Source organism: Bos indicus, chromosome 13 (assembly GCF_029378745.1).
Source record: "Bos indicus isolate NIAB-ARS_2022 breed Sahiwal x Tharparkar chromosome 13, NIAB-ARS_B.indTharparkar_mat_pri_1.0, whole genome shotgun sequence".
NCBI classification, from domain to species: Eukaryota; Metazoa; Chordata; class Mammalia; order Artiodactyla; family Bovidae; genus Bos; species Bos indicus.
Window position 1 is genome coordinate 63,022,268 of NC_091772.1, and position 23,857 is coordinate 63,046,124.

The 23,857-nt window shown below is 38.0% G+C and overlaps 1 protein-coding gene across 6 annotated transcripts in view; it reads left to right on the forward strand.

Annotated features, from left to right (window-relative positions):
- The window catches only part of CBFA2T2 (CBFA2/RUNX1 partner transcriptional co-repressor 2), a 144,007-nt gene that overhangs the window by 35,806 nt on the left and 84,344 nt on the right, over positions 1-23,857 (forward strand). For 5 of the 6 annotated variants that reach the window (XR_011570193.1, XM_070801518.1, XM_070801515.1 and 2 more), the window contains exon 1: positions 1-22,127. This exon is cut by the window's left edge and continues 17,841 nt beyond it. The exons of the other annotated variant lie outside the window; for it this stretch is intronic. Coding sequence is in view for 4 of the 5 variants with exons in the window: in XM_070801518.1 (XP_070657619.1) it covers positions 21,992-22,127 (136 nt within the window). In the remaining variant the exon portion in view is untranslated. The remainder of the gene's footprint in view (positions 22,128-23,857) is intronic. 6 annotated transcript variants of the gene reach the window in all.

Below are 23,857 nucleotides of genomic sequence, written 5' to 3' on the forward strand. Positions count from 1 at the left end.
GTCAGACTTTATTTTTCTGGGCTCCAAAATCACAGCAGATGGTGATTGCAGCCATGAAATTAAAAGGAGGGTTATGACCAACCTAGATAGCATATTGAAAATCAGAGACATTACTTTGCCAGCAAAGGTCCATCTAGTCAAGGCTATGGTTTTTCCAGTGGTCATGTATGGATGTGAGAGTTGGACTGTAAAGAAAGCTGAGTGCAGAAGAATTGATGCTTTTGAACTGTGGTGTTGGGGAAGACTCTTGAGCGTCCCATGGACTACAAGGAGATCCAACCAGTCCATTCTAAAGGAGATCAGTCCTGGCTGATCTTTGGAAGGAATGATGCTAAAGCTGAAACTCCAGTACTTTGGCCACCTCATGCGAAGAGTTGACTGATTGGAAAAGACTCTGATGCTGGGAGGGATTGGGGGCAAGAGGAGAAGGGGGCGACAGAGGATGAGATGGCTGGATGGCCATGAGTGAACTCCGGGAGTTGGTGATGGACAGGGAGGCCTGGCGTGCTGCCATTCATGGTGTCACAGAGTCAGACACGACTGAGCGACTGAACTGAACTGAAGGATGATGATGAGTTTCTGCTCCTGCCCATTGCTCAAGCAGTGATTTGACTGGTAGACAGTATGGCCTGTACATTCTAGTGTAGGCTTATGCCCAACCATTTTGATATATTCACTGCATGAAACCCCCGGCTTTCCCCTAGCCTTAGTTTTTTCCACTCCCCTTGGATATAGATGCATTTCTCCCTACTTAACTGAACTCAGGACCCATCTTTCGTCTCCATGAAGCACTACTTGCTTTTTGCTAGTTGGAACAGACTTTTCTTGTCATTTTTGGTGATTTTTATTTTATATCTCAGATTATTATATCTGGTGCTATATGTATATTTATTCCCTATTATCTTATAGTCATATTGAAGGCAGGGATTTGCCTTAACTATTTTTGCATCTTAGTGCCATGATTTTCTCAAATTTTAGTGTATAGAGGAATTGTCTTGAGAACTTATTAAAGTTTGGATTCTTGACCTGCTCTTCCCCATTCTGATTCATTGGATTTAATGTGGGACTGGGAACATGCATATTAACAGACTCCTTGAGAGAGTTTAGTTAGGCAGGTGGGCTAGGGTCCCCTATGGTTTACAGCATCTGTCAAGCTCAGTACCTTGTCTTGTTCTTCAGAGCATATAATATGATCTGTTGATTGAGTAACTAAATCAGTGGTCAGTCAAAACCAATAATCTACTCATTGGTATGTCTACTAGAAGTGATCTTAAAATCTGTCAAGATTTATTTTATTCCTGGCTACCTAATATTCTATAGATTTTGGTGAGTTGTATGAACTCTTTGGACCCTCAAAGTGCCCTTTGACTTATTTTTTTAAATTTCTGATTAGTCACTCAATTTTCCTATGCTGAAAGCTGATTATAGACATATATGCATTTGAGTTTTGTTTTTAATCTATGTCTTCTAAAAATAAGCTGTCTTTAGCATAGCTTTTTTACAGAAAACAATACTTTCAGACTTTGTAGGAACTAATAGAAGTCTTTATAATTCTTAACTTGCCTAATTAAATAATTTCTATGGATACAATGTGGTATTAGTTATTGGAAAACAAGTATAATTTAAGATTTTTCTGGTGCACTGTGGGTGCTTAAGGTAAACATTAAATTAGCAAAGGGAACACGTAAGGCAGTATGTGATGTGGGACCAAATGAATTGTCCATGTATAATAGAGGTAAGTAATTACTGGAGTTCAGAGAAGAGAGAGAACCTGGAAAGAGACTTGAGAACCTGAGAAGGTAACAGGAGCTGAACCTGAAGAATTCTGGAATTTGATCAGAGGAGTAGGGCATCCTAAGAGGGAAAAACATACAAAGATTCATTTTTTAGATGAAAAAAAATGGAGGCCCAGAAAAGGAAGTGTCAGGTGAGATACTGGTCTCCCCACCCCACCCCCTACTCTTTCTGTTTGTTCAGCATTGGGATGTTTCCAGTGTTACCAAGTAAAAGACAGGTAGTGTTACGGTAACCAGGTGTCAAAGCACTGAAAGTTCCCAGTTTTAACTGTGATAATCTGAAAGTTTAAAACCAAATTTTTTTTGTAAAAGAATTATTAATTTGACAGAGTTGATGTTTCATTAGTACATATTTAGTTTGCATTTTCAACAGTACATTTTCAGAAGTAAAAGAGAAGTTGGAATAATAATTAAATATAATAATTTTGTATTGTATATTCCTTGAAACCATATTTATTGTGATGAGTACATGTCTGAGGATATCTAGTAGTCAATTCTTAGTTCTCATCTTACTAGAAGAATTGACTCAATTGATCATACTATTTGTTTAGTTTCTAGAGTACTACCATACTGTTATTTTTCCTCCTATCTCACTGGGAAACTATTTCTTCTCAGTTTCCCTTGATGGTTCCTTCTTTTCTTCCTGATCTCTTTATGGGCTCCTAGAACCCAGTGCTCAGTCCTTGAATTTCATGTGTTTATCTATATTTATTCCCTTCATGAACTCATGGCTTTAAATACTATGCTGACAATTCCCAGATTTATATATTGAGCCCAGATCCCTTCCCAGAACTCTTGATTGGTTTGTCCACTTGTTTTCATGACATCTCTACTTGGATATCTTATAGCTGTCTCAAACTAAAAAATATCTAAATCTGAACTTCTGACCTTCCTCCTCAAATCACATCTTCCTTCCATCTTCCCTGGCCTTTAATCAGAAACCTTGGAGTTATCTCTGATTTTTAGTATATGTATTAAAATACATTTAACATAAAATTTACCATCTTAACCATTTTTTTTTAAATTGGAGTATCAAAGAAGGCTGGGCACTGAAGAATTGACACTTTCGAATTGTGCTGGAGAAAACTCTTGAGAGTCCCTTGGACAGCAAGGAGATCAAACCAGTCAATCTTAAATAAAATCAGTCCTGAATGTTCATTGGAAGGACTGCTGCTGAAGCTGATGCTCCAGTAGTTTGGCCACTTGATGGGAAGAGCTCACTTATTGGAAAAGACACTGATGCTGGGAAAAATTGAAGGCAAAAGGAGAAGGAGGCAGTAGAGGATGATATGGTTATATACCATCACCAACTCAATGGGCATGAATTTGAGCCAACTCTGGAAGATAGTAGAGGACAGAGGAGCCTGGCATGCTGCAGTCCATGGGGTCGCAGGCTTAGTGACTAAACAACAGCAGCAGTAATTACTTTACAATGATGTGTTAGTTTCTGCTGTTTAACAACATGAATCAGCTATATCCCTTCCCTCCCCCTCATCCCACCATCTTAAGCATTTTTAAGCTCGATGTGTTAAATACTTTCACATCGTTGGGCTGCAGTCACCACCATCCAGCCACATAACACTTTTCATCTTGTAAACTGAAACTCTGTACCTTTTAAGCAGTAACTTCCCATTCTCCCCATCCCCTAACTGCTGGCAACTACAGTTATACTTTTTGTCTCTAATTTTAACTACTGTTAAGTACCCCATGTTGGAGAAGGCAATGGCACCCCACTCCAGTACTCTTGCCTGGAAAATCCCATGGACGGAGGAGCCTGGTAGGCTGCAATCCATGGGGTTGCTAAGAGTTGGACACGACTGAGCGACTTCACTTTGACTTTTCACTTTCATGCACTGGAGGAGGAAATGGCAACCCACTCCAGTGTTCTTGCCTGGAGAATCCCGTGGACAGAGGAGCCTGGTGGGCTGCCGTCTATGGGGTCGCACAGAGTCGGACACGACTGAAGCGACTTAGCAGCAGTGGCAGCAGCAAGTACTCCATATAAGTGAAATGCATAGTGTTTGTCTTTTTGTGAGTTCCTTACTTCTCTTACCATAAAGTCCTTAAGGTTCTTCCATGCTGTAGCATATCACAGAATTTTCTTCCTTTTAAAGGCTGAATGGTATTCCATTGCATGGGTGTACCACATTTTGCTTATCCATTCGTCAGTGGACATTTGGATTGCTTCTGTGTTTTTTAGCTCTTGTGAATAATGCTATTATAAACATACGATACACGTATCTTTTCAAGACTCTGCTTTCAATTCTTTTGGGTATATACTCCAAAGTGGAATTAATTGTGGGTTCAAATGGTAATTCTCTTTAATTTTTTAGGAACCTTTACTGTTCTCCACAGTACCATTTCACATTCCCACCCACAGTATATCCTCTTTGGAGAAATGTCAGTTCAAGTCCTTTGCCCATTTTTCAATTGGGTCATTTGTTTTGTTGTTGTTGTTAGGAGTCCTATATATTAATCTGGGTAGTAATCTCTTATCACATATATAATTTGCATACTCCCATGCTGTGGGTTGCCTTTTTACTCTGTGGATAGTGTATTATGTACAAAGTTTTTAATTTTTTATGTTTTTTTGTTACCTAGCTTTTAAACAAAAATGTTCAATTTTCTGTGTAACTTTTATTTTCATTACCCACATTGACTCAGGAGATCATGTTTGCTTCACCTTGAGAATATACACAGAATCTAAATAACAACTTCAGTCCTGCCATTCTGGTCCAAACCACAAACACATCTGACTTGGCTTAGTAGAGTTGCATGCTAGTTGTTTTCCCTGCTTCCATTCTTGCCCCTTGATAGGTTTTGAACATGGCAGCCAGAGTGATTCAGTTTAGTCAGGTCTTAAAAATTCTCTGCTTAGACCCCTGTTAATGACGCCCATTTTACTCAAAATAAAACAAGAGTTTTAAAAAAGACTTTCAAGGACTTCCCTGGTGGCCCAGTGGATACGACTCAGTGCATCTACTCCAGGGGACATGGCTTCAATCTGTGCTTGGGAAGCTAAGATCCCACAGGCTGTGTGGTGTGGCCAGAAGCAGAGACTTCCAAGCTTTCTGTGTTCTACACCCATGTGTTACTCCCCCTTGATCTCTAGACTCATACCCTACTGTTGATACTTTTCCAGCTCCAGCCACATATCTTCTTGCAGTTCCCTTTTCAATACTCTAGTCCTTGTCTTGTGTTAGGACCTTTACCTAGATTGCGTTTTGTTCACCTGCCCTGTGGTTCATTTCTTCACTTCCGTTCTCAATGAGGCCAACCAAGCTACCCTATTTTAAATTGTATGCCCTTCCCCATGGCCAGCTTATCACTTTCTATGTATTTTACTTATTTTGTTTATTGTCTGTATCCCCTTTCTAGAACGTAAGTTCCAAAGGGGACAGGGATTTTGTCTGTTTTATTTATTGATATATTTCCATTGCCTAGAACATTGTCAGGCGCATGGGAGGTGTTCGGTAAATATTTGTTGAATGAATGAATGGAAGAGGAAGCAGAGTAGCCGTGTGATCCTTGCTTTCATGCAGTTTTCAGTTTGTGGTTTGCTTTCTCTAAATGAAGTTGACTACATTTTCCTTACTTTTTGGTTTGGCTTAAGTATGTGTAATTCAGAATCTTTGTGAAATTATAGGCATTTAAGCTTTGGGAAGCAGTGTTTGTTAAAGACAATGCTATCTTGAGTTATGTTTTGAATGAAAGGAAAACTGTAAAATATTTAAAAAGTCATGTGCATGCATGTGCCAGGAAAGGTGATGATATGACCAGTTTTTGAAAAATACTGTTAGGTCACTTTGGGTCTTAAATCATTGCTATGGAACTCTTTAATTACATAATGTTTCATTTCCTTGAAGTAAAAAGCAAATTCTTTGGCTTATAAAGTGGACTCACAAACCAGATTATTTTAGCTCTCATTAAGATTATTTATCTTCTTGTAATCTACCATAAAAAAATCTTAAATTTCATTGAAACCCAGAATTCTGTGGTAGAAATCACATATGGAAGACTTTTGAACAAATATCCAGTGTTTAAGCAAACGTAAATAGTAGATATCATATTGATGCCAACTGAGGAAATATGATTAGACTTAGTCAATAAATAAATCTGTTAACATAATCTGCCATGTGCCAAATGAAATAATGAAAGTATTACTGTAGGAGGATGCTTTGTTAAATGTCCTACAAAGGCCTGTGTCTTCTCTGCAAACCTACCATGTGGTAAACACTTAATAATGATTGGGAAATAATAATAAGACCAAATTTTCTATCACTTAAATTGTTTATCTGAGGGAGGGGGTATTTACTTATACATAAAACTTTAATAAGATGGCTAATATATCTTGTCTGTTAGTGGCTGATACTTTTTCTTTTCTTTTTCCTGAATATTTCCAGTGATTCCATAATAGAACATTTATATTTTGATGGTTTTTTTACTTAAAACTTTAAAAGAAATAGCCATACGCTGAAGGAAAAGGAATTTTCAATTGATATGAATTTTGCATTTCTGTTGGTTTACTCTAGAAAACTAGCTCATTGCTGTATTTTCTTTGCAATTAAAAGTTTACAACTTGTAATAGCAGAGGAAAATAAGTTTACATATCTCTCTTTAGTTTCATTTCAGAGCTAGAATTTGTTAAAGATATGAAATACCAGGACTTATTAAGAGAGTTTTCAGGGAATGTGATAAAAGTAAAATTTTCAATGAAAATGCAAGAGAAAAATGGGATGAACTGAAGAATTTGTAAGGTTTTCCAGCAGAATGTATGAATTATATATTTATCTGTAGATTCTGTAGTTACTTTATAAAAGTAGAAAGCTATCATTAACCTTAGTATTTTGTGTCTCCAACTGAAATATTGATTGTGTGCTTGAAATACCGAATGATTTAAGTTTTCTTATGTTTCATGCTTCCTAAGTTATCAAAAGATAGAAAAAAAAAGACTACCTGGCAGAAATTCAACTTAGGTGTATATAAAAATCTGTTATGGTCACTCCCACATTTGAGCAAAAGAATTTGAACAGAACTAGTTGTAAAAAATTTCTCTGAAGTGACTATTTTCTGACTAACTTTTGGTATAAAACCAGAAACACTTTCCTGAAGGGTAAAAAGAAATAATCCCAATGTATCAAGTGGGAAATCATAAGGAAAGTAGCATCTTTGTATTATTCCAGTTGTTGTATAAGTGCTAGACCAGTTGTGAGTTTTAATCTGTACCTTATGTTCACTTTTACCTTGAGAACTGGGAATTTAGATCTCTCTAACTGCTTGTGTGGTTTTTGGACATTAGTTTCCTCTAGGTAGTAATAGGGGCTTCCCTGGTCATGGTAGTTGTAAAGAACCTACCTGCCAGTGTAGGAGACATAGAGATACAGGTTCAATCCCTGGGTTGGAAGATCCCCTGGAGGAGGGCATGGCAGCCCACTCCAGTATTCTTTGCTGGAGAATCCCAGGGACAGAGGAGCCAGAGGAACCCTATAGTCCCTAGGGTTGCAAAGAGTCAGACATGACTAAAGCGGCTCAGTACATGTACAGGTAATAATAGACAGGCTTCAGCAATAGGTACTTGTCTTAATACTAATAAAACTCATATTTTAGGCTTTTCAACCTCAAATTTGAGTACCTGAAGAATATATAGATGTATTTTTTTAAATCTTTCTAAGTGAAGTGAAAGTCGCTCAGTCGTGTCCAAACCTTTGTGACTCGATGGACTCTACAGTCACAAAGAGTGATTCCATGTACAGTCCATGGAATTCTCCAGGCCAGAATATTGGGGTGGGTAGCTTTTCCCTTCTCCAGGGGATCTTACCAACCCAGGACTTGAACCCAGGTCTCCCACATTAAACATGACATCAAAATCAGGCAAACTTCTTGTAAGAGCATAATCGCCTCAAAATAATCAAGAGAAATTACCATGATATATTTTTAAAAACCTGTTTAAGGGTGAAACTTCCTGAATGGTGGAGTAAGGGGCTTGGCAAATTCCTTCCTCTCAAATTTTTGCAGTTAAATCTGGGCAGAATTGTTAAAAGCAGCCATTCTAAAACTTGTCCTGGCTTGTTCCCAGCAGCATTACTCAACAACCAAAAGCTGGAAATAGTCCAAATATCTATCAGCTAGTAAATATAAAGAATGTGGTACATCCACCAATAGAATACCACTCTGCAGTAAAAAGTAATGAATATTGATACTTGGATGAACCTCAGAAGCATTGTATTTGAGTTACGGTAGTCAGATACAAAAGACAACATATTATGATTCCATTTATTTGAAATGTCCAGGAATGGTTAATTTATAGGAGCAGAGTAAGCAGATTAGTGGTTTCCTAGAACTGTGGGTATAAATGGGATTTCATGTAAAGGACCATAAAGGATCTCTGGGGAGCAATTGAAATGTTCTAAAATGAGATCGTGGTGATGGTTATACAGCTTTATAAATTTACTAAAAATCATTGAATTATACATTTAAAACAGGTAAATTTTATGGTAAGTATGCTATGCCTTGGACTTCCCAGATAGTGCAGTGGTAAAGAGTTCACCTGTCAGGCAGGAGACTTTGATCCCTGGGTCGGGAAGATCCTCTGGAGAAGGAAATGGCAACCCACTCTGGTATTCTTGCCTGGGAAATCCCATGGACAAAGGAGCCTGGTGGACTGCAGTCCATGGGATGGCAGTGTTGAACTCAACTTAGCAACTCAGCAGCAGCAGCAGCATGCTATACCTCAATAAAACTCTTACATTGGGTTCCCCCTACCTCCACCATTCTAAAGGAGTGGCCCAAGTATAGCACATTTCTGCAAAAGGGTTGACTTAAATGGCTTTTTTTCGGCCTATTCAATTCAGGTATTCTGAGAGCTTGAGGCCAGCAGGAGATAGAGCACTGGCTTTGTTTGATCTTAGGCACCTCAGTGACACTAACATTGTATGTTTTTAAATTTACAAAATAGGATTCAGTAAATACCCAACTTTAAAAAACCTGACAAGAATTTGGACATTGAGTTTTGTCATTCACATAAAGTCTTCTGAAAGATAGAGCTGTAGATTGTAGTAACTTGACAACTCTTGCACCTTCTTGCTAGGTATTCACCCCTGGGATGAATGATACCTTATCTGGGACAAGGCAAGGGTAGCAAAAATGGTCAAAATGTTTGGAGAAACCAATTCTAAGCTAGTAGTTTTTCGTAGTTATTAACAAAGTAGTCTTGAAATTATTAAAAGTTTTTGCCATTTCAAAACAGTAGCTTTCCCATAAAAATTCTTGGAGAGAACATAACTTGATTTGACCACAGCATATTTAATAGGAATTTAATCCAACTTTTCAGAACTTATCCTCTCCTTGCTCTATTTTTTAAAACTTTTTTTTTTTTTTTAATTAATTTTTGGCTGTGCTGGTCTTCATTGCTACAGGGGCTTTCTCTAGTTGCAGCAAGTGAGGCTACTCTTCGTTGCAGTGGACAGGCTTCTCATTGCACTGGCTTCTCTTGTTAGGCAGCACAGGCTCTAGGCACGCGGGCTTCAGTAGTTGTGGCACACAGGCTCAGTAGTTTTGGCTCTCGGGAACTGTGTCCCCTCCGTTGACATGTGGTTTCTTATCCACTGCACCACCAGGGAGTCGCCCTTGCTCTATTTTAGTTAAATGAACGAGTTGGATTTTTGTTTTGTTTTGCTATTTCTTTTTGGCCACATCATGCAGCTTGTGGGATCTTAGTTCTCGGGATTGAACCCAGGCCCACAGCAGTGAAAGCACCACGTCCTTACCAGCAGACCACGCAGGGACTCCCAAAGTGGCAATTGGATTAGATTCTTTCTAACATTGATATTCTGTGGTTCAATCCTGTTAAATTATTTTTGAAGCAATGAGGAAATTTCAGTTTATCTAACAAATAAACATTGAGTATGTTGATCAAAATATACCAGTTGTCCTCAGAGAATAGTAATAGAGACTCAGGTCAACAAAAAACGGAAAATCTTAAGTACAAGTGTGGTATTATGTTAGGCTTCTTGGACAGCACTGTGAGGGGCCGATTGTCAACTCTGCTTGCTTTGAGAATCATCTCTCCATAAGGGAAGGCCTCTAAGATAAGTCTTTAAAAGATAAATCCTTTCCCAGGTATGTAGAGAAGAGCTTATTTGAAGTGCTCTTAGTGAAGGAAAATGGTTGGTACTCTGATTTGAGTAGAATACCTGTGTATCATCCCTTGTGCCTTAAAATACAGGGTAATGTGTTGGTTTATTCTAGCAAATGAAAATTCCTGTTTCATTTATTTTCTGTTCCTCTGATCCATCAACTTTAAAAAAATCTACTATCACAATCACATTGAATTCTTGATTTTAAATAATGATCCACAGCTTGTTACAGTCTGATTTGGTCCCATAAGGGTCGATGACTCAAACATCAAGAGAATTGTTTCAGCTTTGTTTTCAAGATCTCTTGTAAATTTGATTGCTCCTCTGTTTTTTCTTTTAAAGTTGACACAAAATTCTTATAAGCTTTGTAATGGTAACTATGTAAAGCAAATAATCAGGAAATTATGAGATTTTTAATAATAGTAAAACAGGAACCTATACGTAGTCACATAAACTGGAAAGTTAGAATATCTTGTTTCTGGAGAACCTCCAAACATCTCTTTCATTTTCAGGCTGTTTTCAGGTTACTAGACTACATGGAAAATAAATTTAAATAAGACATAGAAACAAAGAAGTTTAAGCAAGAAGCAAAGCTATGAGACCTCCTAACAGCTAGTTTGATATCTGATTTGACAGATGGAGAGGGTTAATGATTTAGATAATATACTTAGTAGCTGAATTGGCACAGGTACTCCAGGCTATTTTTATAGAATTGTGAGAGAAAATTAGTATCTCTTAAAATGGTTGTAAATAACCTAAAAAAGAGGACACTCCATAGTCAGATCAGCTGTATATTTCTTTTTTTTTTTTTCAGCTGTATATTTCAAACTTTAAACATCTGTTGTCTCGTCCCATGGAACTGAAGATGAGAGAGACAGCTTTTGTCCATTGAGGTTTTTGCAGGATTGTCTGACATGGAAAAGCTGAGACAAACTGGCCTGTGTTATCTTCTTATTACACCCAATAAAGCTCTGTGTGGTCTAACCCCTTGCTTGTCACACAACTTCAGTCTCCTCCTGCAGATTTAATGCTGTCTAGTCATGCCAACCTCCTTCCACTTCTTCAAACTAGCCATGCATCAGGTTCAGTTCACTCAGTCATGTCCAACTCTGCGACCCCACGGACTGCAACACAGCAGGCTTCCCTCTCCATCACCAACTCCTGGAGCTTAGTCAAACTGATGTCCATCGAGTCGGTAATGCCATCCAACCGTCTCATCCTCTGTCGTCCCCTTCTCCTCCTTCCTTGAATCTTGCCCAGCATCAGGGTCTTTTCAAATGAGTCAGTTCTTCATATCAGGTGGCCAAAGTATTGGAGTTTCAGCTTCAGCATCAGTTCCTTCCAATGAATATTCAGGGTTGATTTCCTTTAGGACTGACTGGTTTTATCTCCTTGCAGTCCAAGAGACTCTCAAGAGTCTTCTCCAGCACCACAGTTCAAAAGCATCAATTCTTTGGTGCTCAGCTTTCTTTATAGTCCAACTCTCATATCCATACATGACTACTGGAAAAACTATAGCTTTGACTAGGTGGACCTTTGTCAGCAAACTAATATCTCTGCTTTTAATGTGCTTTCTTCCAAGGAGCAAGCATCTTTTAATTTCATGGCTGTAGTCACCATCTGCAGTGATTTTGGAGCCCCCCAAAATTAAGTCTGTCATTGTTTCCATTGTTTCCCCACTTATTTGCCATGAAGTGATGGGACAAGATGCCATGATCTTAGTTTTCTGAATGTTGAGTTTTAAGCCAACTTTTTCACTCTCCTCTTTCACTTTCATCAGAAGCTCTTTAGTTCATTGCTTTTTGCCAAAAGTGTGGTGTCGTCTACATATCTGAGGTTATTGATATTTCTCCTGGCAATCTTGATTCCAGCTTGTGCTTCATCCAGCCTGGCATTTCACATGATGTACTCTGCATAGAAGTTAAATAAGCTGGCTGACAATATACAGCCTTGATGTACTCCTTTACCAATTTGAAACCAGTCTGTTGTTCCATGTCTGGTTCTAATTGTTGCTTCTTGACCTGCATACATATTTCTCAAGAGGCAGGTCAGGTGGTCTGGTATTCCCATCTCTTGAAGAATTTTCCACAGTTTGTTGTGATCCACCAGTCAAAGGCTTTGGCATAGTCAATAAAGCAGAGGTAGACGCTTTTCTGGAACTCTGCTTTTTCGGTGATCCACCAGATGTTGGCAATTTGATGTCTGGTTCCTCTTCCTTTTCAAAATCCAGCTTGAACACCTGGAAGTTCTTGGTTCACATACTGTTGAAGCCTGGCTTGGAGAAGTTTGGTCATTACTTTGCTAGTGTGTGAGATGAGGGCAATTGTGTGGTAGTTTAAACATCCTTTGGCATTATCTTTTTTGGGATTGGAATGAAAACTGACCTTTGCTGGTCCTGGGGCCACTGCTGAGTTTTCCAAATTTGCTGGCATATTGAGTGCAGCACTTTCACAGCACCATCTTTTACAATTTGAAATAGCTCAACTGGAGTTCCATCACCTCCACTAGCTTTGTTCGTAGTGATGCTTCTTAAGGCCCACTTGACTTCACATTCCAGGATGTCTGGCTCTACGTGAGTGATCATACCATCGTGATTATCTGGGTCGTGAAGATCTTTTTTGTACAGTTCTCTGTGTATTCTTGCTACCTCTTCTTAATATCTTCTGCTTCTGTTAGTCCATACCATTTCTGTCCTTTATTGAGCCCATCTTTGCATAAAATGTTCCCGTCAGATCAGATCAGTCGCTCAGTCGTGTCCGACTCTTTGCGACCCCATGAATCGCAGCACGCCAGGCCTCCCTGTCCATCATCAACTCCCGGAGTTCACTGAGACTCACGTCCATCGAGTCAGTGATGCCATCCAACCATCTCATCCTCTGTCGTCCCCTTCTCCTCCTGCCCCCAATCCCTCCCAGCATCAGAGTCGTTTCCAATGAGTCAACTCTTCTCATGAGGTGGCCAAAGTACTGGAGTTTCAGCTTTAGCATCATTCCTTCCAAAGAAATCCCAGGACTGATCTCCTTCAGAATGGACTGGTTGGATCTCCTTGTAGTCCAAGGGACTCTCAAGAGTCTTCTCCAACACCAAAGTTTAAAAGCATCAATTCTTTGGCACTCAGCCTTCTTCATAGTCCAACTCTCACATCCATACGTGACCACAGGAAAAACCATAGCCTTGACTAGATGAACCTTTGTTGGCAAAGTAATGTCTCTGCTTTTGAATATGCTATCTAGGTTGGTCATAACTTTCCTTCCAAGGAGTTAGCGTCTTTTAATTTCATGACTGTAGTCACCATCTCCCGTAATTTTGGAGTCCAGAAAAATAAAGTCTGATACTGTTTCCACTGTTTCCCCATCTATTTCCCATGAAGTGATGGGACCGGATGCCATGATCTTCGTTTTCTGAATGTTGAGCTTTAAGCCAACTTTTTCACTCTCCACTTTCACCTTCATCAAGAGGCTTTTTAGTTCCTCTTCACTTTCTGCCATAAGGGTGGTGTCATCTGCATATCTGAGGTTATTGATATTTCTCCCGGCAATCTTGATTCCAGCTTGTGCTTCTTCCAGTCCAGCGTTTCTCATGATGTACTCTGTATAGAAGTTAAATGAACAGGGTGACAATATACAGCCTTGATGAACTCCTTAATGTTCCCTTGGTATCTCTTAATTTTCCTGAAGAGATCTCTAGCCTTTCCCATTCTATTGTTTTCCTCTGTTTCTTTGCATTGATCAAGAGGAAGGCTTTCTTATCTCTCCTTGCTATTTGGAACTCTGCATTCAAATGGGTATATCTTTTTTTTTTTCACCTTTGCCTTTTGCTTCTGTTCTTTTCTCAGCTATTTGTAAGGCCTCCTCAGACAGCCATTTTGCCTTTTTGTATTTCTTTTTCTTGGAGATGGTCTTGATTGATCACTGCCTCCTGTACAGTGTCACGAACCTCCCTCCATAGTTCTTGAGGCACCCTATCAGATCTAATCCCTTGAATCTGTTTGTCATGCCATGCATGCCTCTTCGCATATATCCCATCCCCTCTGCCTGAAACACTCGAAATACTCTTCATCTCCTTTTGAAAAAGAAGCCTAGTTCACTTCATATCTTTTAATTATTCACTTTATCAGAGAATTCTCACTTCCCTCACTAACTCTCACTTCATCCCCTGATGGGAGGTCCATAGTTCCAGTCTTTTTCTAATTTTTTCCCCTTTATGTTAATAACAGTGGTTCCCACCTTTTTTTGCACCAGGGACAGGTTTTATGAAAGACAGCGTGCCCATGAGTCAGAGCTGGGGGATGCTTTCAGGATGATTCAGGTATATTACATTTGTTGATCAGCACCGCATCAGCTCCGCCTCAGATCATCAGGCATTAGATTCTCGTAAGGACCATGCTATCTATATCCAAATGTCACTGCTGATCTGACAGGAGGTAGAGCTCAGGCCGGAGAAGGCAATGGCACCCCACTCCAGTACTCTTGCCTGGAAAATCCCATGGATGGAGGAGCCTGGTAGGCTGCAGTCCATGGGGTCGCTAAGAGTCGGACACGACTGAGCGACTTCACTTTCATGCATTGGAGAAGGAAATGGCAACCCACTCTCAGTGTTCTTGCCTGGAGAACCCCAGGGATGGGGAGCCTGGTGGCTGCTGTCTATGGGGTCGCACAGAGTTGGACATGACTGAAGTGACTTAGCAGTAGCAGAGCTCAGGCAGTAATGAGAGCAATGGCTGTAAAGACAGAAGAAGCTTCCCTTGTTCGCCGCTCATCTCCTGCTCTTTGGCCTGGTACCTAATAGGCCATGGACTGGTCCTGATCCAATGGCCCAGGGGTTGGGGACTCCTGCTTTATTTACTGTTTATTATATATTTATGTGTATGATAATTAGAATACTTTTCCCTCCAACAGACTGCAAGCTCTTTGTGGACAGAGACTATATTTTTGTTCACTGTTATATCTCCAACATATAGCATAATGCCTGGCCCAAGTAGGTGTCTGAGTCTTTCTAAATCTACTCTGTTGCAATGAGACCATAGAAGCATAGTTTTATGTATAGAGCCAGATAGTAAACATTTTTGGCTTTATGGGCTAATACAATCTCTGTCTCAACTCTGTTGTTGTCATGGAAAACCAGTTATAGATCGATAATACATAGACAAATGAGCTATATAAGTTTTAGTAAAACTTTATTTGCCAAAGGAATAAAGAATTTACCAAAACTATAGTCTGCTGATCCCCACTCCGAATAGTCATCTTCTAAATTATTTTTGTGGACCTGAAAGTTCTCTCATTATGCAGTCTTGCAAACTTTCCCGAAAGGTTTTTTAGATGATTTCATTTTTGTATAGTACATGTTAGAGCAGTGATTTTTTAAAAGACTGGTGTTAAAATATTTTTTCTTTCAAAATATAATCTTTAAGATTTGTATTTTCTTATTATTTACTTGTATTATATTTTTTTGCTTTCCCCAATTTAGCAAGTATACTTGTACATTTAATTTTACATTTCTGTTTAAGTAAAACATTATTCTTTATATTAATTTAAAAATAAAAAACTGGGGGAACTTCCTTGACAATTCAGTGGTTAAGACTCTGCTTGCGCTTCAGGGGCACAGGTTTGAACCCTGGTCAGGGATCTAAGATCTCACATGCTGTGCAGCAAAGTAGAATAGAAGAAAGTATTTGGTTTTGGGGTAAAGTGTAGTTTGAAATTTTATAATGTGTTAAATTAAAAAAAATATATAATCTGATGTTTGAGATGAAATATAATATTGTTTTTAAATGACAAAGAAGATTCCAAATATGCAAGTAAATATGATCCACAGTGGGGAATTCCCTGACAGTCTAGTGATAGGACTCCGTGCTTTCACTGCTAATCCCTGCTCAGGGAAATAAAATCCCACAAACTTCATGGTATGGCCAAAAAAAAAAAAAAGAAGACCATCCACAATGAAAATGTAGTTGACTGTAAGCATCAGTCTTTATTGTTATTTTTTGACACCATTGTTTTGAGGATCTAGAGTCATCTTTATGTGCTGGATGAGAGATAGTTTTAATCTAATGAGTCCAACTCAAAGGTCTGGATTACAAGCATATTTGTAGTATCATTTTTAGGCTTCTCAATTTTATGTTATATATTTTTTAAAAAACAATTTTAAAATTTACTTATTTCTGTGTGTGCTGGCTCTTCGTTGTGCGGGCTGTCTCTAGCTGTGGCAGGCAGGCTGCTCTAGTTGCGGTGTGCTGACTTCTCATTGCCGTGGCTTCTCTTGTTGCAGAGCAGGGGCTCTAGAGCACGGATTTCAGTAGTTGTCACAGGGACTTTGTTGCCCCTCAGCAAGCGGGATCCTCCCAGACCAGGAATTGAACCCATGTCCCCTGCATTAGCAGGCAGACTCCTAACCACTGGACCACTCGGGAAATCCCTATTTTGTCTTTCAGCAGTGGCCCATTATAGATATGAAATGAACATTATTACTGATACATCACTAAAAATAACAATTTAAAATAAGTTACTGTTCAGTACCACCACCATGGCAGTAGTTGTGATCAGAGTAAGAAACCAAAGGAGAGACTGTCATGAGCATCTTCCTTAGAACCCCGTGGACTGCTGCACATGTTCACTTAATACCCCAGAGTTTTCAAACTGTTTTGTTGTCAGTGGGGACTTTTTTCCTTTTTGGTAAGTGCTTATTTGGTGTTATAGAACATTTATAGTAAGTTGCAAGAATCACAAAACAGACCCTTGTTCACCACTTGTTAACATTTGTCCCATTTGCTTTATCATCATTGTGTGTGTATTAGGTATATATAATTTTTAAAACCACTCTGAGAATATGTGAAACAATGTCCCTCTTGCCTCCAATACTTAAATGAGACAGTGTCTAGATAATCCTGTTTTTCATCAAGTTTCTATTCACTCGTCTACCATGGTGATTTTCTGCTCCCATCATCCTTTCTGTTTTTATAGGTTGACATCTGCTAGAAGGGATTGCTTTCTTTTCTTCCTTATATATTGATGGATTTTTAAAATTCAATTTTTATTTCACATGTTATGCTTTAATCTATTGTTGCCATTTATTTTGATGCTCAGATTGTCTCACAGTTGACCACAGTAGCCCTTTCTAACTGGCATCAGTATCTTTTTGACATGCCCTCATCATTTCTGAGTAGTCTTTTATTTTCTTACATAAGATGTTGCCTGCTTATTTTGTATTTTCCTGCCCAATCCTGGATCAGCCATTCCTCCAGGGAGCTCTGGTTTTACTAGAAAATGTGGTTTAGATATCAGGATCTGGATTTAAGATATGTTCATCGCTACAAGGTGTCATTGCTTCTAGACTCTGAGTGAACAGGTAGGAAGTATATGTATGAATGTGTTTGTGTGTGTATTCCTATGTCTATATGTTTTTATTATAAAAATTTGTAATATAGTGTGATATATAATATAATAGCCATGTGTTCATATTGATACCTCCAATTCAAATCTAATATCCAGGGGCATATTCTAATTTTCCTATAGGAGGACATTAAAAAAAATGTTTGTTCCTCCCCAAGTTTTTGGTTGCCCTGTGTGGCATTCAGGATCTTAGTTTCCACCACCCACCAGGGATTGAACCCATGTACCCTGCAGTGGAGGCACAGAGTGCTAACCACTGGACAGCCAGGGAAGTCTTGGGAGGACATAAAAAAAATCCTTTGAAAATTTCATTGTAAAGCAACCAACTAGCACCTGTGTTCACTATTCCTGATAGATTGCACTATCCTCCTTTATTTTTAAAAGCTGATGACATATCAACTCATGATGTAGTCAGTGAAGTAAATGTTAAACCTCATGTCAGACTTCAATTCATTTTGTCTGAGTTGCTTTAAAAAACTGTCTCTAGACATGGATACCAAGGGGGAAGGTCAGGGGAAAGTGGGATAGGATGAATTGGGAGATGGGGATTGACATACACACACTGTTGATACTAAGTATAAAACAGATAACTAATGAGAACCTACTGTATTGTACAGGGAACTCTACTCACTGCTCTGTGGTGACCTAAATGGGAAGGAATTTTTTAAAAATGGGGATATCTGTATACATATAGCTGATTCACTTTGCCATACAGTAGAAACTAACACAGCATTGTACAGCAAGCATGCTCCAGTATAACTGTTCAAATCAGCCTGCCCATTTCACCCATAATTGGGCACACTTTAAAAAAAATGCTGTCTTTATTTTTTACTTTGTGTTATGGAAAATATCAAACAGACCTAAAAATGGACCCTCATGTAAGTAAACACCATGCTGCAGTAGTCACCAACTCAGCTTCTCTTGAAGGAAATCTTAGATAGCGTATAAATTTATCAATAACAATTTCTGTAAAACAAAACAAAATTTCTGTATATCTCTTATGAAATACTTTTCTTAAAAATATAAATAATAAAAAATTTAAAACAATTCTTTAGTATAATTAAATTTCAAGTGAGTCTTACAAATTTCCCAGTCATAGGTTATTTTTTATGGTTCTTTCAAGTCGGAAGCCACATAAAGTCCACATAGTGCGTTTAAGTCTTTTATTTCTCTTTATTTATAGGTTTCTCCTCCAGTTCCCTTCCTCTGTCTCACCCTTTTTTCTATAAATCTAGGTTGTTTGCACTATAGATTTCTTCACATTCTGGACTTTGCTAATTGTACTTACATGCTGTCATTAACACGTTCCTATATTCTCTCAATGTCCAGCAAATCTGTTGTTAGATCCAAAGGCTTAATCAGCTTCAGACTTACTTTTTTTCTTTGGCTGCGCTGGGTCTTCGTTGTTGCGTGCAAGCTTTCTTTAGTTGTGGCGAGCGGGAGCTACTCCATTTGCGGTGCGTTTTCTTCTCGTTCCAGTGGCTTTTCTTGTTGTGGAGCACAGGCTCTAGTCTGGGTGGGCTTCAGTAGTTGTGGGCACAGGCTTCTTTGCTCCATGGCATGTGGGATCTTCCCAGACCATCTGTCGGTCAAACCCATGTCCCTGGCGTTGGCAGGTGGGTTCTTAACCACTGAACCACTGGGGAAGTCCCTGTATTTACTTTTTTTTTTAATCATGAATGCTTCACAGGTGATGGTATACTTCCTCTAGGAAGTATTAATGGACCATCAATGTCCATATATCTCTCATCTCATATGAGTGGCAATTGATTTATTACCTAGATTAATTTTTTTCAACACGGATTTGCAAAATGATTGTATTGTAAGTACATATGTACCTCAGAGATAATTTCGGTTCAGTTCTAGACCACTCCCATAAAGTGAGTATCACAATAAAGTGACTCACATGAATTTTTTAGTTCCTTAGTGCATATTAATGTTTACACTAAACAGTAGTCTATTTAAAGTGTGGAGTATCAGGCCTAAAAAATGTACATACCTTAATTAAAAAATAGTTTACACATGTTCCCCATCCTGAACCCCCCCTCCCACCCATGGCAGATTTATGTTGATGTATGGCAAAACAAATACAATATTGTAATTAGCCTCCAATTAAAATAAATAAATTTAAATTAAAAAAAAAAGAGCAGATATAAGTTAAAAAAAATAGTTTATTGCTAAAAATGCTAACATCACCTGACAATGTAAGATTGCCGGTCATTCACTTTGTTTAAAAAAAAAGAGTAGTATATGTAAAGTGCAATAAAATGAGTTATGCCTGTATATAATTTTTTCATTTTAATTGGACTATTTCAATAGGGATCAGCTTTCATTTCCTAGAGGTACAGCTCATATAGGAAAGCAGGTAAAATGCTTGATATATACTGGTTTCAGAATAATGAATTGGTTCCCTAGTATCCTCAAAAAGGTGAAAAATCAGTTTTTTTCTAAGTTCTATTCTAAAGTCATGAATGTAAGTATTTTGCTTTGTTTCAATCCATTGCAGTTATTATTACTATTTTACTGATGCCCAAATTATCACATTTTAGTTAGTGGGAGTCTCTTCAGGTTGGCTTCTAAGTCCCTTGGACCTAACTCCAAAAGACTTGGATAGCTTAATTGATTTCTGATATGACAAGTTTTGTACATTTCCTGCCCTATACCTGGAGTCAACTTTTTCTAAAGAGCTCTGCTTCCTTTTAGTGGGAAATGGTATTTAGGAACTGTAGTCTGGGTGCTAGAAGTGAAAGAACCATCTTTTTTTCCTTTTTAAAATAATACTAGATTTATTTATTCTTTCCTGCACTTATTATAGGTCAAAATTCCAAGGTATTTTAATTGGGTGATTGTGGTTAGTTATATGAACAAGTTAATGCTGGCGTTGGCAAGAGATTTCAGTTCTTTACCATATAGACATCTTAGGGCTGCTGAAGTTTTTATGACGTGGTGGCTGGCTTCTCCCAGAGCTAGTGATCCAGGACAGCCAGTGGCATCTTTTGATTCATTTTTCTACTGGGCAATAGGCTATAGTTTTCTGGCTGTGAATCCAGACTACTTGGTGCTGACACTCGCTTTGTGGGCTAAATAACCAAGTTATGTAACTCTTTGTGCCTTATTTTCCTTAGCTATAACTTTGCGATAATGATAATATTTAGAAACTTTATAATACAGGGTCTTTGTAAAGATTCAGACAATTAAAACTGTCTCTGGCGTTTAATACGCATGGTAAGCACTCAGCCGGCTGCTGTTGCTTCTATTACCACCCCCACTGGGATGGAACTACAGACATGAAACCTAGTCAGTAAGTTGCCCTTGACAGAAATAGTCTTTCTTCTTCTTTGCCCAAAATTGCCATGACTGAAAAATTGTTTACAGATTGCAGATATTCCAAGTATGATAGAAAAGGGTTAGAGAATCATAGCCACACCTGTTTTGATTATGTACATGGAGGATCTTTCATTCTTAATCTGTGTTCATGGAGACTTTAGTGCAGATACGTGTTGATGTAATGTGACCAGGAATCAGCCAAACATTCCCCCTGGTAACTTTTTGTTTTAAAATACTGATTTTCAGGGAGTTTTAAAAAAATGAAAAGGAGGTCCCGTGGACCTTTCACCCAGTTTACCTCAATGGTAATATTTTGTGTGTCAAGTACAATGTCAGTTTTTGATGATCAATTTTCATTTAGCAATAATTGACTAAGCAGCTGTTATATGCTAAGTATTTGGAGGTATAAGTGATTAAACTCTGACCTTGAGCAGCTCAGTCCTTCTCTTTGGGTTCTCATTGTTAATATTTCTAAATGTATGTTTTGTCTTTTCATTGTTGAAGCTTGCATAAGCGGCTCCTTAGTGTTAAGCATTATGTTATTTCTCACATTCATATTTGCCTTGTTTTAAAACAATTTTTTGAATTGTGTCTCCGTCTTTCATTTATAATCTTTACAGCATCAGAACCATGTTGCCTGCATTGTCTTATTTTAATCACGTGCCAGTTTTGCAGTGCTACCAAGTCTGGATCTGAGAGGCGGCTTGTGTGATTCATTTACATATATTTCTGTTAATATAGCTCCCCAAATTAATTTTCAACTTTGCATTTTACATCCAATTACATGTTCATTTTAAGAAGGAATTTTTCATATGTAGAATTTTAAAACTGGTTCAAAGAGCAGAAGCTATTAAACAATAGCAGAAACCAGACAATATGTAGGACTTTAAATAGTAATTGTTAAACATTTGAATGTTCCCCAAAATATGAGTCTCTGTGTCAGTGTGTGTTTCTACATGTTATTCCACTAGGGACTTGCACAGATAGGTTTTGCATAATATCCTTGCTGTTATTGTCAGCCATAAACAAATTACACGTATTTAACAAGTTAATGTCAGATTGGCCAGGAGCCACTGGGAGGTGTGTACTTAGTGACATCAGCTGGCAAAGAGCCCTGGTAACAGGGAGGGTTGGAAGGGTAGTGGAGGGAGAGGAAGCAGGAGGGAGGGAGAAAAGGAGAGAGACAGAGAGACTGACTGTATCTGGGGATTCTGGCAAGGTGAAGAGCTGGTCTGTTTGGCAGGACCTTCCCATCTGGGATCCATCTGTGTTTCCCTGGAATGGGACAGGCAGCTCTAGTCAGTGAGAAATCGCAGATGTGAGAGAGCTGACACATGTCCAGCTAATGAAAGAAGGAAGAAGGCTGGTCTCACATTGGGCTTTGAAGATTAGGAGGAGAAAAAGAGGAGCTTTTCTGTATCTATCTCAAATAAATTTGGTATATTTTAAGACTCTGGATTGTTACAACCTGGGCATTTGGGGTAAGTACACTCTAGTTTTGGGGGCTAACATGGGCAATTATTTATTTCAGATTATGATGATATGAATCTTTTGATATTTGATGAGAGTTTAGCCTTTAGCTACTGTTATTTTGATACTTCATTTAGTTCATATTTTTACTGTATCATTTTTCACTTCCACCTTTATATTTGAATGCCATGCTTTCTTGAATGGAAACTTTAATCAGATGTTACATATGAATTCTATGGCTAGATATAGTCCCACAAATATTTCTTTAAGGTATTCTACATTGAGTCTTTCTGTGATATTTTGAGGGAAATTTTTTTCTCCTTTAGTATGCATAATACGAATAGTGTTTAAAAAAATGACTCATAAAATACTTTCTTATTATCACATTTTATTTCAACATATTTGGGTGAATTACAGCTAAAAGATAATTTTAATGTATTTAGCTCTTTGTTTTCCTCTCATAATTTCTTCCTATCTTGTTTTCTTCTGCTTACTTCCTACATGCAAAATAAATAACATCGACAAACCTGATTTGAATTGTAAGTTTGGAGTAGTTTTGTGATGCAGTAAATTCATGTGTAGTTAGCTACTGTGTTCTGTAGTCCTTTTTAGTTTGTGATCCATAATTTAATTTTTTTTTGGCTATTTCTGTACATTGTATTCATGTTTTTCCAGGCCCCCTAATTTGGACAACTATGAGAAGAGCATGGGTTTGGGAATTAGACATACTGTACAGCTCTTATTTGCTAGTTCTCTAATCTCAAGCAAGCTACTTATTCTCTTTGAGTCTGTTTTCTGAAATTCCTGCCTTATGTCATTATTGGCGAGATTTGTCTGGCACATAGAAGGCATACAAGTTAGTTTCAGAACTTTCTAGATGTTCATTATTTTGCTGTGATTGTCTCCTAAATCTTCTGCATTTTTAACTTCAGGCTCTTAGACTAAGAATAGATCTTATCTGTGTAGTTTTCAGGGTACTTTCCTCTCACTTTACTTACCTTCCAGATCATTTGTTTCTGTTACAAATGTTGTATGCCATCTTTTTTTCTCACTGTGATTATAAATGATTTGGAAAGTATTCTAAATATTGTAATGCAAATGAACCTGTTTTATTATATCAGAACAAAACTTTAAATTGTATTTCTTTTCTTTCAAAATGCAAATAGGAACTTAAAAAAGCACTTTATTCCTTAAAAATTCTTCAGTCTTCACTTACGTTAGTTGGGTAATTATTTTAAGAGCACAGTATTAGTACAATACTGTTCATTTTCTTCTTTCAGTTTTGCAGTCAGATTTCTTTAGCTGGGGGGAGACTTTGTAAATGAACTTTTAAAATGCATATTCTCTTACACCCAGTTGATTAAATGATTTAGTAACAAATTTCGAGTTTCTTTTTTTGATAGGTTCCGGTGTTCAGAATCTTTGGAGACTTGTTTGAATATTTGAGAGGGTATAGGATTTATATTGAATTTAATTGATACTCTTTCAGTGAGCAAGCTCTTTTCATTGTACTCTAAATGACGTGCTCCTAGGTTGAGTGGAGAGAAAAAGACTTAATGCTGAAGTGTAGTACAGGTTAGGGTCTACTGTGAAGTCATTCTCATACTGCCGCATGTCCTTACCAGGGATGCTTTTGATGCTAGAGTTTCAAGAAGCATATGAAACGATAAATAATATGCATTTTAATATGTGGAGTTACTCTGACTGCAAATAAGGGTGGCTTATTAAATACCCTGCTAGG